Source organism: Silurus aristotelis (assembly GCF_946808225.1).
Source record: "Silurus aristotelis genome assembly, chromosome: 14".
Classification (NCBI taxonomy): Eukaryota; Metazoa; Chordata; class Actinopteri; order Siluriformes; family Siluridae; genus Silurus; species Silurus aristotelis.
The window spans coordinates 20,265,264-20,281,383 of record NC_139587.1 but is presented as its reverse complement, the minus strand read 5'-3'; the positions used below and the strand labels follow the sequence as shown (position 1 = coordinate 20,281,383).

The 16,120-nt window shown below is 37.3% G+C and overlaps 1 protein-coding gene across 1 annotated transcript in view; it reads right to left on the bottom strand.

The window, feature by feature from the left end:
• fat2 (FAT atypical cadherin 2) overlaps nt 1-15,538 on the bottom strand; it is a 38,207-nt gene extending 22,669 nt beyond the window's left edge. The window contains exons 1-8 of the mRNA XM_083560012.1: nt 15,287-15,538; nt 9,441-12,734; nt 8,261-8,572; nt 6,472-6,530; nt 4,523-4,834; nt 4,157-4,367; nt 1,724-1,863; nt 694-969 (exon numbers count right to left, since the gene is read on the bottom strand). Coding sequence (XP_083416138.1) covers nt 694-969; nt 1,724-1,863; nt 4,157-4,367; nt 4,523-4,834; nt 6,472-6,530; nt 8,261-8,572; nt 9,441-12,705 — 4,575 coding nt within the window. The 5' untranslated portion in view covers nt 12,706-12,734; nt 15,287-15,538. The remainder of the gene's footprint in view (nt 1-693; nt 970-1,723; nt 1,864-4,156; nt 4,368-4,522; nt 4,835-6,471; nt 6,531-8,260; nt 8,573-9,440; nt 12,735-15,286) is intronic.
• Nucleotides 15,539-16,120: the final 582 nt, after the last annotated feature.

Genomic DNA, 16,120 nt, shown 5'->3' with positions numbered 1-16,120 from the left:
AAATGACTTGTCACAAAAGCTCTTTTGGGGCACCCCTCAAAAGTTATGAATAGCTAAAATTCCATAAAATTCCAGCATATATTTTGTGTATTGTAGTTCAATAAGAATAAATCCTTTACAGACTCTTTGGGAATTTAGTACATCAAGAAAAATATAAAAAATATCTATTTATATCTGTTTATTTCCTAATCTATATTTGTATATTTGATAGATTAAATATTTATACTACTATTTTTTCTAATTCTACTGATTTAGAAAGGTCATAGCCCTAGTTCTATCTAAATTAATTGCAATTGCATGTGTAAAATTCTATCACTGAACAGCAAGGTATCTTTTAGAACTGCCCAAAGTTCTATATAAATAGCAGATTACATTTTATGTCTCCATTACAGATGGGCATGCATGAACCTGAGCAGATAATCAAGTACAACAGGCAGAGGCAAGAGTTTGAATTGTGGGTAGATTCCAAATTATTCATAAAATAATCCTAATAGTTGGATCTAGCTGGATCTAACAATTTCTTTTGTTTGCACACACCAATCATAAGCCATATTTCCTATGCCTGGGCTCAGAACCAAAACTTGACACTGCCCAAATTCCTAAATTATAATTACTCAATTATCAACTAATAGATCTTAGACAAATGTGCTGTTCGCTTTGTTTTAACATGTTTTCAGATGAAAACCATTTTACCATAACTAGAAGGCTGTGTGTGGAGATGTCTTCATAATCCAGCTCCTCTGTTAGGACAAGAACTCCACTCTTTGGATCCAGGTGAAAATGTTTAAGGCTGTCTGGGTTGAGACTGCTGTGGATGGAGTAAATGATCCTGCTGTTGATGTCTGCATCCTGGGCACTGATCTGTAGGATCTCCTTCCATGGAGCTGTGTCCTCTGGAATGCTCACCTCATATATACTCTTCAGGAACATGGGTCGATGCTCATTCATGTCAAGCACTCGGATGTATGCCTGTGTTTGTTAAAAGAGGCAAGGGAATACTTGTAAGATTTTTTTCTAATAATTTCCAACATAATACATTAATGTATGTATGAAGTGTTTTATTAGATTTGGTGTCCTTTTTTTATTTTACTTAAAGAAAAACACAGGTTTTCGCATGTAAAATTTCCATAGCCCTTTTTATTTCACTTAATCGGACTTTAGATCAAATAATATACAAGGGTTCAAAAAGTGTAAACATCTTCTATGTTTGTTGGCTCTCTGTAGGCCAGCTAGCCAGTGTTTTATTTAGGTTTTTTTGATAGTAATTTCTTCAATATGAGTCAGGATAATATACATTTTTATAAAATTATCTCTTCTTCTGGTTAGGTTTCTCTGCAAATTAAAGAAAAAAAATCTCATGTCTATAAAAAAGTAGACGAATGCACATATGTGATGTTTGAGTAAATTGCTGACAGACTTCCCACATACAGTATCACCATTCCTACTGTATATTATATTTTCATCAAGGTCTAAGTATCTGTACAGTTTTACTAAAATGTGTCACATTCCCCCATATTGAAATGTAGCTATCTTTTCTGTCCCACTACTTTTGTGACTACTGCCTGCAGTGACATACGCATCAGTCTGTATAAACACTGGTAAAAATTTGTGTGTTTGTGTCAGATCAGATTTTTAGCCAGAGGCAATAAAGACTCCCTGTTTTGTGAAGGTGATACGTACAGTGTTCACAGTGTCTTCATACTAAATCTACAGATGATCTTACCTGAGTTGTTATGGTCTGAAAGCCATCTGTAACGCTGATGGTAAGGTTGTAATTAGATCTTTTGCCAGCATCCAGTTGCCTAGCTATCACGATGCTCCCGGTGTTCCTCTCAATGTAAAAGTCATGATCTTCATCACCACCTAATAGATGAAACCAGATATCTGTTAGTGCCTAAACCTACCAAAGGAGTCAAATGAAGGTCAAGTATCATTATCTCTCAGCGGGGTTCTGACTGGCCCATGTACTGTAATGTATGACTGAGTGAAAAGTGCAAAATATTATTACAATAATAGTACATGTGATGGAATGGAATAAATGAAATAAAATATATTCAGTTCAACAAAACCAATTTAATGGTGTGACAGGTGTACTCTTTGTCCAAAATCAACCCCTTTAATGGACATCCACTCTAGCATAGAAGACCTCAACAATCCTCACTGAAAAGCATATTCCAGCTACATGTATGAACCAGGCTTTCCACTGCTTCTTCATGAATGTCCAACTCAACTCACTATTATTAGATGACATTTAGCACTATCACTTCTGTCATCTACATTATAAAAAAAGATGTCATATAAAACACCCTGAGATTCAAAGTATGCAAAAGAAAAACAATTGATTCATGAAAAAAAATATTGGCACACAAGCACTCAGGCCAGTTGTCTTAATCAGTAGGAGTTAACTCATGCCTGCTTTGGCAGATGGTGTTTATAAAAAAAGCCATCTTATTAAGATCATGGGTCTTATTTTAGAGAAGTTGAAGTATGGGCCTTTTATTTATTTCACACTATTTCATTAACTCTGATTGGATTTCTGTAGCATGCATTACCTGTTACCTATCCAGTGGCCGTGAAAAATTGCATTTAATTCTGAGCTGACTCATTTTGCTGGTGGCTTTAATGGGAATTTCTAAGGAACGAGTGATTTTTTAAATTGTCTCTGTTTCTACTCAATAAATAGGTCTTCTCCAGGCATGGGCAAACGCATCAAAGTGACACAATGAAAGCACACACTTTATGTAAATTGGAGTAGTGTAGTCCAGTGTTTTTTCTATTAAACTGCGGTATCTTTTTGAAAAAGAAAATGGTAATGATTTAGTGCTAATTAGTCATTTCTAATAAAGAAAGTTCATGTAGATAGACTCAGAAATGTTCAGCATATCTCAAAGGAAAATTACTAACTTTAAACAACATTTAGTAGAAGTAATATCCTATTCACAGCATGGTCTCACTGTGTAACATATTACAAATATTACATCAGGAGTTTTATATCATTTCTTATTCAGTGGATAGAATTGTGTGATTTATTTTTTCATTCATCATAGAACCATTACACAAAAACCTAGGCATTGTCCCTGACAGTTTTTTCCCCTGCTGCTGACTATCTTCCTGACTCTTGTCTTTCTGGCTCTATCTGAGGATTTGCAGGTGGTTGGAAGCTGATCATACACTGATCTCTGGCATTTAGAGGCCACTGAGGGACTGGGGGCTTTGGCTTGCAAACTTAGAAAATATGGCATAGTTTAGCACCAGGTTTGGATACTTACAGCTAAACACTCAACTGCACGTGGCCAGTACCCCTTGCTATAATGCACGTAAAACAAAAAGTGTTTAGGGAACGCACACATTGAGCAGCTGAAATGTATGTCATGAGACTTTATTTTGAGCCTTAAACATTTGCGTAGCTATTATTTAGATTACAAAATAAAAAAAATTGAAAACTGCAGCTATGCTCATTTCAAAAACACCAGGTGCAGTTTAAAATAATATCCAATACTTTGCAGGGCAGCTTCTGATGTTGTCAATGACCAATTTAGCACAGTTCATAACAATGCTTAATTCACTAACAATATAATAACAATAAATAATATTTTTTAATCCTGATGTAGATTTAGAGTTGCTGGGTTTTCAGTTCCTATCTCAGTTTAATTAGAAATCTTCAATAGTTATTGAAGCCAGGTCATGGTTGCAATGGATCTGTGGTGTGTTAGTGGAACACTGGTTCCTAGGTAGAAAAATACCCAGGATGTGGTCCATTATAGGCGAATGTGTGTGAGGTAGAGGAAACGCATACAGACATTAGGAAAAAACAATTTCAATTCAACAAATGTGTGAACTGATTTTACAGTGAAACATGAAACCCATTATAAATGCATGATTATTGTCAGTGATTAGTACTGGTGAAGTGTGTAATGCAAAACACAACAAAAGTACTGTGAATAAGTCTTTTGATTACACCCATATGGTTTGCTCTAATCTTGATCAAGCATTACTCTCTTCTTATTAAAGAACCAAATGCTCCTACATTATTGTCTTTTGTTTTAGCTTCGGCATCTCTGGCAGCTGTCACAGATTTAGGATTGTGTTTACACAAACAGCAGACTGTGTTCTCACCAGGTTGTCTTGTTTGCTTAGTTGATATCAGCGTACTTACCGACAATGTCGAAGCAGAGGAGGCTCTGTGTGATCTCTGTGCTGATGATTCCAACCATTTGACTGACAGCATCAGACTCCATGACAGCAAAGGTAAAGTGGGCCTCGTCAAAAGCAAGAGACTCTGGACTGGGTTCTGGGTGTGGCAGCCATTCAACATCCAGACGTGACTTGGACACTCTTGCAGGACTGCCGTGATCTGTGGCTTTTATCTGACACAAGAGATATGGGGTAAGTTGAGTTAGTTGAAGTTATTTTTTATGAATTGTTCCATATATCACATTATATAATATGCATGTATAATACACTGGGAGTTTTAAGTATTGCATCCGTCTTAACATTAGTATTATTTGTAAATATATTTTACCGTTAGGATGTTGTAGTTTGTTCGAGTAAATGCTCCCTTGGCAGTCACCACCCCTGTGGTGGGGTGGATTGAAAATTTCCTGTCAGTGCTATCTTCCAGGCTATAGGTGATCTGGCTGTTGGACCCCTCATCTTTATCACATGCAATCATCCTGTAGACTTCCTGGGACATTGAATTGTTCTGACATTCAGGTAGTTTGACCTGGAAGAGCTTGTGACTGAACTGAGGGCTATTATCATTCTCATCCAGCACCTGAATGACCACTGTGGCTGTGGAGTGCAGCGGAGGATCTCCATTATCATATGCAATCACCTATACAAAGAAGAATACATCAGTGATCATGTTAAGGAGAAGTAAGTCTATTTTATATGTGCAATGTACTTGAAATCTACTTAGGTTTCATTAGCTTCTAAGTTCATTCTTAAAAGTTAAACTCATAGTTGAGTTAATTATTTGTTTAATAGTTAATTATGTGTTTAAAATGGTATCCCAGACATTATTATTGACTTAAGCACTATTTAGGCACTTGTGAAGGATTTGTTTGCATTGGGAGGAATTTCTCACACATTATTGCTTAGAGCAGGGAATAATAAATAAATAAATAAATAAATAAATAATAATAATAATAATAATAATAATAATATGAGGCCAATATCAAATAAATACATTTGTAACGATTAATGACTTTCATTAATTTTATTGAATTAATCACAGTCAGAGAAACAGCCTCTATATTGTTTAGGGTAAGCACAGATGATTACCTGGTCAGCTTATAGTGCATCAAATTAATAAAAACCTGTACTGTTTTATTAATTTGAGAACCCAAATACCAAATAGATTATAAAATAGCTTCTATAACACATGTACATTTTGTTGCCAATACGTGCAAAGAAAAGAAGTACAGTATCTCAGAAAAGTGAGTACACCCCTCACATTTCCGCAACCATTTTAGTATATCTTCTCAAGGGACAATACTATAGAAATAAAACTTAAAATTATTTTAGATTTGTCAATTTCCAGGTTGTATAGCAGTACAGATTTACAGTCATCTGAAAATAACTGAACATACAGCCATTATTTGTTAAATAGTGTAGTGAGAACACCCTGATGATAACAGCTGTATGTCAGTTAACCATGCAAAGCCACATGTCCTATTCATCATGTTCATGTTTTGTCTGCTTGACAGGACTATACAAATTTGTGTATCTTGTATTAGAGCAGTTTATATTTGTGTGCAATTCTTTCATACTGACCACTGGATGTTGAACATGGCACCTCATGAACACTCTGAGTATTTGAGAATTAGAATTATTTATTTTTACAAAGATGGCCGAGGCTATAAGAAGATCAGTAACACCCTTAAACTGTGTTAAAGTATACTGGCCAGGATTATACAGAGGTTTTCCAAGACAGGTTCCATTCGGAATAGGCCTCACAAGGGTCGATCAAAGAAGTCCTATTGCCGTGCATCAGGTCAAGATGCTGGCTTCAAATAACAGACACGAGTGCTGCCAGCATTGCTTTAGAAGTTGCCGAAGCAGAAGGTCCACTTGGTCAGTGCTCAAACCATGTGTGTTGTCTTATTTTCAGAAGACACTAAATTGATAATGCTATACAAGCTGCACATTGAAAACTTTGAAATATATCCAAGTTTGATTTCTATAGTATTGTCCCTTAAGATGATACACTAAAATGGTTGCTAAAATGTAAGGGGTGTACTCACTTTTGTGAGATACTGTACATGCAAAACATAAAGTGTAAATCACTAATGTGCCATGCGCAAAGTGCTATTTAAGAGCCTTAACATTAGGGGGGAAGCCATATTGTTAAATTTAACCAAAATTGTCATAATTCATGTAATGATGAGAACAACAAGAGAAATTATGATAATATGTGACCCAATAAATAATAAATAAATAAAGACAGAACAAATTAGCAGGCAAACTCACCTCAATAATGTGCTCTGCTTTTTGTTCACGGTCTAGGGCTGAGACGGTACTGATCGCACCTAAGCAAACACAGGCAGAGGGGTAAAAAAGCAAACAGAATAATCAATGGCATGGCACTCAGATGGAAGACACACCTGTTTGTAGACCTCAACATTAGGGTTTCACTCTCCCTTCCTGCACTTACGCTTTCAGTGTTTATCTAGCTCTACTGTTTAAAGTTATAACAGTTGTCAAAAGATAAAACTAAGTTTTTCCTTTGACAATATAGAAAGTATAACTAATAGAGAGCCACATACAAAGGAGGTGTCTCAACAAATGCCACGGGCTAAACTGGCATGTTTTTTCCTGTACAAAATTTTATGAGAACACAGATACATAATGTTCAATCTTGTTGGCAAGGAAAATTTAATTCACAGTCAACGGTTTATCAGCATTGCAATATGTAAACATCTCAAGCTGTGAGTTCTACAAGAACGAGGAGAAGACACCAGCAGGGAATTTCTGCTTTTACAGCACACAAAACAATCCCTGCTGGGCATTTGCACTACCCTGTATTTAGGCAGGTGTCACTTTAGAAAGTATGGTTTTAGCATTACTATCCACCTGGACTACAACTTTAACTTCATTGCATGTAGAATTTGGGAAAAGTTCTAAAATTCCCACATAGGAATGCAAGCAAATTCAGATATACAATCAATACACATCAAACATCTCACTAGTTACACTACAACACAATATGTTACTTGAGTCAGTTACAAGATGAGGCTTTATTCACAATCCACCCCAGATTTGTTTTGTCTTTGGCAATTCCACTTATTATTCTTATCCTAAATGAGAAGATTTTGCTATACTAAGCTGTTAAGGCGGTTAGCTTCGTCATGCTGGTCTCTGTGGATATGAGTAATCAGGCCCCGCTCTAACATGAGATATTGATATATCAAGCCCCAGTTGCTTGAAGAAAAAATATTTGAGCAAAAGAGTAGTTAAATATCTTGCTATTTTGTGCCATTTTGGTTTAATCTTTACATTAGACATTTATAATTCTCAATCCTTTTGGTCTTGCGTGCAGTGTTTGCCAACTGTCTGACTCTTCCTTTAGTCATTTAAACTTCAAAACTTGACAATGACAGCACTGACTGCTATACAATGCTTCAAAGTACAGTGATGCAGATTGCTCTAAAATTATCAGCCCACAAAAAAAAGCTGTCTTAACCAGACCAGCAGTCTGTGATTTGGAGCTGCTCTTCTATGCGCAATAGACTTTTGTAATGTCCTCTTTGCAGGATGGAGTGAGCTGTGCGTGGTCTTGTTTAGCCCGGGGTGGAGCTTGTGGAGCAACAAAGAAATGAGAAGCTGTGAACGGACAAGTACAAGCTTGTGATGTTGGTTAATGTTGCTCTAATTTTCAAGACACACTTCAAAGTCCCGTACTAAGCTCTTGTAATCAAAGGCCAGAGATAAAATGTTTAAGAAGCTTTTCACTCTGCTCCAGGGTCTTGCATCAAGGTTTTCTATAGAATAATAGTTTTACACTATAACTATTAGTTATTAAGTCTATGTTTTTCTTACAGCACACCTTAGTTACACCTAGCTTGTGCCTGAACTTGTTTGAACAATCAAATGCTGCGGGTTATTTTTCTACTCAAATAGTTTTTTTTTAAATCCGATAAAATATACTGTCTCCGAACCGGCAACATTGCAGGTTCTGCACTACTCATCATTGCATATCTGTAAAACTGCTAAATGTCTTCTAAGGGTTGAAAAAAAATAAATAAAAATCATCTAGTACCTGTCTTTGAACTGATGTCAAAATATGTTCGCTGAGAATCCGGAATTTGGAATGTTATCTTCCCCTCAGATGACTTGTCTAAATCTGTAGCGGTCACTTTCAACACAAATTTGTCTTTGGACAAATTTTCTTGAATTGAAGCAAAGTAGATAGGTTGTGACAGCTCAGGAGGATTGTCATTGATATCCAAAACTTCAATGTAGACTTCAGTCCAGGCCGTCAGGGGAACAGTGCCCAGATCAGTGGCATACACAGTCAACCAGTAGTGTGTTACAGCCTCCCTGTCCACTGTGTCTACCAATGTTATTACTCCTGCAACAGAATTGTATTGTTTCAATTACTGAATTGTGTTTAATTACAAACAATTTATGTAGTGTCATGTTCTCTGTAAAACCTCTGATCATTATTTAACCATTGTTTTTGCCTCCTATTATCAGGTTTTAATCAAAATAACTTTCTTTCGTCTTCGCCTATTAGGCGTGGCCACAGCGGATTATCCGCATGTTTGATTTGGCACGTGTTTTTATGCTGGATGCCCTTTTTAACGCAACCCTCCCCATTTATCCCGGCTTGGGACCGGCACTAAGGCTTGTGCAACCCTAATGGCTGGGGTTGGTTCCCTGACCGGGGATCGAACCCGGCCCGCAGCGGTGAGAGCACCGCATCCTAACCACTAGACCACCAGGGGACCTTCAGGTTTTAATCAAAATAATTTGTTTTAATCTGATTGGTTAGTATGTTAATTATTCATTTTCTGTACTGACAATAATGTTGAGTCTCATTCAAATCACAAGGTTTTTTTAAATAGGCTCATTTTAATACATTATTGTCTCCATAATAACAGCTAACTGAAAAACCTACAATCATTGATATGGTAAAGCTTGGTTGTGTTTTTATTTAACATTAAACAGTAATGTGAATAGAATGTCTAGGGAAGTCTTCAGGACAGACAACTTGTTGCTTTGCAAATTTCTCAGGAACACAGCTAACAGGAACTGACTTGTCTTGTGGACATTCCACAATATAATAAACAATACATCGTTAAAATATGCAACATTAATTTATTAACTGAATAATTGTAATCATTGGCAAATTCCATTTATTTAAAAAAAATACAATGAAATATATCAGCTGAGTGTAGATCATAAAGAATAAAGCATTATGCCTTGATCTAGTGTACCTGTTTCTTCGTCAATGATAAAGACTCCAAGTCCTGTTCCGTCCTGAATGTGATATCTAATGACTCCATCTTTGCCCAGATCTTTATCCACTGCTGTCACAGTCAGGACTGAAGTACCTATTATGGCATCTTCCATAACTGTAGCATTGTGTACAAATGATCTAAAAACTGGGTTGTTCAGGTTTTCATTGACGTCCAGTACTTCAACTTCGATGAAACATGAGGAGGACAAGGACCTGGGTTTTCCATGGTCCACAGCGCGAACTGTTAGATTATAAAACTGTTTTTTCTCAAAGTCCAGTTCTTTCTCAAGCGTGAGTAAGCCTGAGGATGTGTCCAAAACAAAGGTGCTCCCTTCGCTGTTCTTCAGATTATAGCTTACAGTGCCTCCACTGCCCAAATCTAAGTCATAGCTTTCAACCCATAAAAGCACTGTGCCTGGAGGGGCATCTTCAGGAACTTTAATCCTGTAAACTTTAGGTATAAACACAGGAGGATTATCATTGATATCTTCAAGGACAACCACTAAATCTGCTATTGAGATAAGATGAGGGTCCTCTTTGGCTTCATCCCTGGCTTCAATCTTTAAGTCATATCTAGGCATGGACTCTCTGTCCAAATTTCCTTTTACACTCACATCCCCAGAGATTTCATCAACTGCGAAAAAGTTGGTAAATGTTAACAAGGAATATTTGACCACTCCATTGGCATCTTGGTCAGGATCCTCTGCATGCACTTTAAAAATGCTTTTCTCAATCTCTGTGTTTTCAGGGATGCTCACAACATATCTTGGTTGAGAAAATTGAGGTGGATTATCATTTACATCCAGGACATTGATAGCAAGCAATTTCCAAGCTGATATTTGCGGAGTACCTAAGTCATATGCGGTTATGTTTAAAATGTAGAATTGTTTTGTTTCTCTGTCTAATGGACAGATGATTTTCAGTTCTCCTGTGTTCATGTCAATTCTGAAACATCCATTTTCATTCCCACTGGAAATTGCATAAACAAGTCTGCCATTAAAGCCACTGTCATTATCAGTGGCCTTAAAGTCTACTATAGACACGTTTAAAGCCAAGTCTTCTCTGACATCAATTGAGCTTGGAATGCCAGGAGCAAACTTTGGAGAGTGATGATTGATTATATGGACATCAGAGAAGGTCTCTTCCTCTTGGGCCGTAAGGACAGGCTTGATTGTTTCAATGAGCTTCTCGGTTAGCTGCCTGGACACACCAGTTTCCTGACAGTGCCTCGAAACTTCCTTTCCTTTGCCTGTTATGTGTATGGTGACAGTAGTGGACTCAGTGCTATATTTTCCATCAGTTGCTATTATGTCTAGGGCAAATGGAGGACGATTTGTCACTAGAATCTCACTAGGGATAGGCTGAGCGAGCGTGATGTTGCCAGAAACAGCATCAATTGCAAAAAGGTTTTCCTCGTTTCCTGATTGAATTCTGTAATGTATTTGGTCTAGCTCATCATTGTCAATGGCAAAAATGTCAACAATGCTTTTTCCAACTTTTAAATCTTGTGGTATTGAGACATTACATGCCACTTTTTCAAAAAGCGGTTGGTTGTCATTGACGTTTATCATGGTAATGGTCACAGCACACTCGCTGACACGACTAAAGGGACTTCCACTGTCAGAAGCCCAGATCCTGAGATGGAACCACCTTTTCATTAACTCATAGTCAAGCTCTTCAGAGGTAGAAATGACACCTGTTAATGGATCTATGACAAATGGTAGTGGAGCTGTGTTTGCAATTGCATAGGTGACAAAACCATTTTTGTCCCTGTCCAGGTCGAAAGCAGTGAGGCTTAAGACACTAGTTCCTATTGGAACACTTTCTTGCACAGTGGCCTGGTAAGAGGCTGAGGTAAATGTGGGAGCATTGTCATTCTCATCGATTACGTCAACTATGACATGAGCTTCAGTTTCACCAGGACTGACTGTGACATCAAACTCATAATGATTTTTCTTTTCAAAATCAAGATGCTCAGAAGTGACAATTACACCAGTTTTGGGATTAATTTTGAATTTGTGGCTGTCTGGGCTGTTTTTGATACGGTAGGTGACATTTGCTAATAGTGCCTGGACGGACACTTTAAGTACATGCGTTTTTGGTGGGGAGAATTCACTAACGGTCACTTGATATGTTCTCTGCTCAAATGTCAGTAAGGTAATTTGGGGGGAAGGAATATGAATTTGCTTAATTGGTGTTAGCAAAGGAGGATTACTTCTGTCTTTTGCCTGAAGGGATAAATTTAATCCGAGTGTGTTTTCTGCCCAGTTAATCCATTTTATTGAGACCACTTGAAAATCATTACCCTGGAAGGCAAATGGAATAATCTCAAAATCCTTCTCTGAATCTCCTGCAACTATATTCAGAGAAGCATCTCGTGCCTTCACATGGGGCTCTAGTTTGACATTCACACATATACTTTCAGCATCCGCTTGAGGAGCCTCTGAAGTGAGCGGGGCGATAAGTGTAAAATTGTCAAAGACCTTTTCAACATTCACGACCACTGTCGCAACATTTCCAAACTTCTGGACGCCAGAGATTTTCTTTGTCCTGTCCTCAGCCAAAATTGTAAGATCATACTTGTCTCTCAGACTGGCATTCAGCCTTTTAACCAGAGTGACAGTCCCCGTGAAAGGATCCACAGCAAATGGATGTAATCTTGTGGTGAAGGAGTAATAAAACTCAGCATTGCTACCAATATCAGCATCTGTTGCACTTACTCTCACCACGCTCGACTTCACTGGAGTGTCCTCTCTGATCACCACATTGTAAGAAGCAGGGTAGAAAAGAGGTTTTAGGTCATTTCTATCCAGGACTTGGATCAGTACTTTTGTTAAGGATTGGTACTCATAGGTGCTTTCTGTAGCTTCAACAGTCAGAGTGTAGGCATCTCGTACTTCTCGGTTGAGCATTACAGGAGAGAGAGAACTGCTGCTGCCAGTGGCTATTCTCAAAAAGCTGAAATCTCCTACGGTTAGCTCCTCTGCTTTGAAAAGGCCATCTTCATCGCCAGCGACAATTCTGTACTTGATGTTCCATAACGGATCAGAAACTAGAATGCCCATTCGTACTGGGCTCTCCACATAGGTCCGGGGGGCAGAGTTCTCATTAATGCTGGCATTATATAAGTGATGGGTGAACCTCAGAGGAGAGTTGTCCTTTATAAGGCCCCCCTGACCTCTGGATATGTGCAGTAGGACTGCTAGAAGGCTGAACAGTTTAGCCCTGTCTTTCAAGGCCATTCTTAGTGGCTCCACATTGACCCTCACACCTAAAAAAGACAAGAAAAGTGAATGTGAATTTTTTGCGCGCACGCACGTGTGTGTGTGTGTGTGTGTGTGTGTGTGTGTGTGTGTGTGTGTGTGTGTGTGTGTGTGTGTGTGTGTGTGTGTGTGTGTCTGAGATGCATGGTCAGGGTCACAAATGCTTATAGACTTGATATTAGATTGCTATTAGGTATAAATGCACTCGTGAAATAATCATTAAATTCATATTCAATATTAAATACTTATCTTACAGCAGATGTACCATGCACACACACACACACACACACACACACACAAACACCAAGTGAAAGCCACAGGCAGGTATTCACACTCCTGTTCTAACATGCCTTGACAAACGCAACATTTTAGTGTGTGAGTGTTTAGCAGGTCTGTTCTCTTTCGTTCACTGTGTCCTTCAAAAGTATATGCACATATTGTTTCGTAGGGATCTTCCTCGTACAACCAACAACACCCCCTTAATAATTTTTAAATCCTTACTATTATTAATTCACACTATTATTTTCTTTCCATTTTTCTTTTTTTAATGATAGAAGTATGTCAAACAATACACTTTACTCAAACTATATCCTACATCATCTTTGTTTTCGACTCGGATTAAAAATACATTTCAAGCTAAATATATTCTTGTTAACACAAGTGTTTTCTTCTTACTTCTGCCTGTATAATTGGAATATAAACTGTGGGTTGTAATTGCGAAACTGTGAACCCCCCCGGGGCAAATTCAGCTTAGAAAAGTGGGAGAGCGAGTGAGTAAGCAACCGAACATATCTGTTAGTAACAGGATGTGTCATGTGTTCTTGCACCAAGTCACAGTCTACAGTATCAGATACCTGTAGCTGCATGCTCAGACCAGCTTTAAACCCACAGTTTGAGTTTCACTATGGATGCAGATATTAAAAAATTAAAGAAATTTTAAAAAAAAATCACGGTGATCAAGGCTCTGCTCATTCACCTTAATACAATGTGAAGCTTTTCTATGTGAAAGGAATAAGGCTGAGCCTCAAAATAATTTTTTTTACATTTAAAATAATGTCAGACACACTAAGGGATAATCTATGATATGTTTATTATATAATATATGTTTATGCAGAATATATTTGTATATATTTCTTCTTATTATTATAATCATATTGAAAAAGATCATAATATGGTGATCATTCAAGGCATTTTTTACTAGTATTAGTGCTTAATATTGTTACTTTATAATTGAATCCATTGCCATTGTTAATTTTTTTTTTTTGCTAAATCCATATCTTCATGTTATAAAAAAAGATAATTTAAAAAATCTATGTCCTTTAAATCCACCTACATATGTGTATAGATTGTGTATATGCGCAAAACTTGCTAAGAACCGATGTAATTTTGTACTAGCACTAGTGGTATCTATGAAACTCTGGGATGATAGGCAGTAGTTGTGCCTTCATAATATGTATAATATTTTAATGTTTGTGGTTTGGAGTGTATATTATATGCATAATAAATATTATAGGTCTCACAGGTTATATTATGCTAATTCTCCAAGAGAAACAGAAGGCCATGTGGTTTCAGCTGAGACCTTCTACTACCTTCTTGCTCATCATTTTCATCAATTTTCAACCTGACAGATTGTGACAATAAATCATAAAAAGAAGGTAGCAAAAAAGCAAAATTACAAGCTTTTACCTAGTATTAGCAATATAATTAGTGACTTGATTGGCACCTTCCTCCACAGCCAGTTCCAAAAATATGACCCAAGTTATCAGGAACAGGCCACAGAAAGGATTTTACTTTGAAATGGCACCATATTTAGTGTTTCATACAAAAGGACAAGCCTGATCTGAGAAATTTGTCAGTATTTAAATAAATAGGAGAGATGTTGGATGTCATTCAGTTTTTCGTGAATGAGGTGTTACGAAAACAATCAAATGCTACTTCAACACTACAAATCACTTTTACGAATTACATGGGATACAGAAGTGCACTGTGTTAGACACTTTTAAGTATTTGGTTAACTCAGGAGCTGTTAACTCAGGAGCTGACTTTTTTTGTGTGTCTATACTTGTTTAAATAAACAATGTATCTGGACTGGAAGGGGAGAAAAGTGAGACGTTGACATCTATTGCAATGCTATCTGCAATGTGCATCTCAGGTCAGCTCAACCCTGCATATAGATTAGTTTGCAGTGATAGAGTGATCACTATCATGGTAAATTCTTTTAAAACAATGTTTTTTGCACATAATACGTAACCAAAATTGCGTTATGGAACAATATGTAAAAAGAAATGCTGCTATTTTACGGTTTACGGTTACGTATACTTTGTATTACTTCATTAAAAAACTTCCAAAATGCAAAGATTTCACAATCTACATCCTACACACCAATTGTTGAAGAAAAAACTGCTTTGCTAAGTTTCTCTTGACCACCCATGGACAAGATAAATTATTTCATAACTGTTTTAAGCTTAGAGTCAAACCTAAAATCAGTCAAACCTAAGTAAATATAAACGCGGTTAAAAATCACTTGGATCACACACACCGACTGTGACAGTAGACATACCTGAGGTCCTGAATGGAAGCTCCTCATGGAATCCTTCCTGCAACTCCCTACAGCTTTGGTAATTTCAGATTCCGGTGTGGTGTTATAAGTTGTTGTCTTTTTTCCATAATGTAGTTTAAAACAAAGTAGAAAAAATCCCAACTATTTCAACAGTTGGGTTCCTCTCTCCGGCTGGTCTGTTTTTGCACAAAGCAAAAGTGGTATAGAGCGTCGTTCTACTGAGACACCTTCTTCCCTCAGGACGTTCATCCCTCCCCAATCTGTCCCTCCCTTTACCCCACACCCTCCTCCACTCTTCAACACCCAGGCAGACACCCAGGCACATGTCTGTCTTTTTCACTGTTTCTTTCTATCTCCCTACATTTGGGCTTTGGGCCATGGGTGGATGTGTGTGTGTGACGCAAAACCTTTTTTAGGACAGAACCGTGCGGGTAGTAAGGATTAAGCTCTTGGGGTTTTTATTGCTTTAAAGCAAACCTTTAAAAAGTTTACTCCTTGTCTCCAATATTATAATCAGAGACCTTACATTTACATAAACGCAAGAGACTGTGTAATTAAATCCAACAGAAGCTTTCAGGTTTTTGAATGAATGTTTACATCTTTTTAAACTGATAAGTCTTTTTATTTGCATTGAATATCAATACAGAATTGTCTAAAAATGCATTTTTTAAAAAGACAAATTTTTTAACTGGTACTAGAAAGTGGACTGGTTTTGGGGTCGTTTGCTACCACTTACACCCTACAGCTAAATATCTTCATTTAATTGTTATGTAAACAAAGTCGTCTACTCCTGGTTTGATTAGTTGCCGATTGAGGTGTATGAGACCTGGGAAG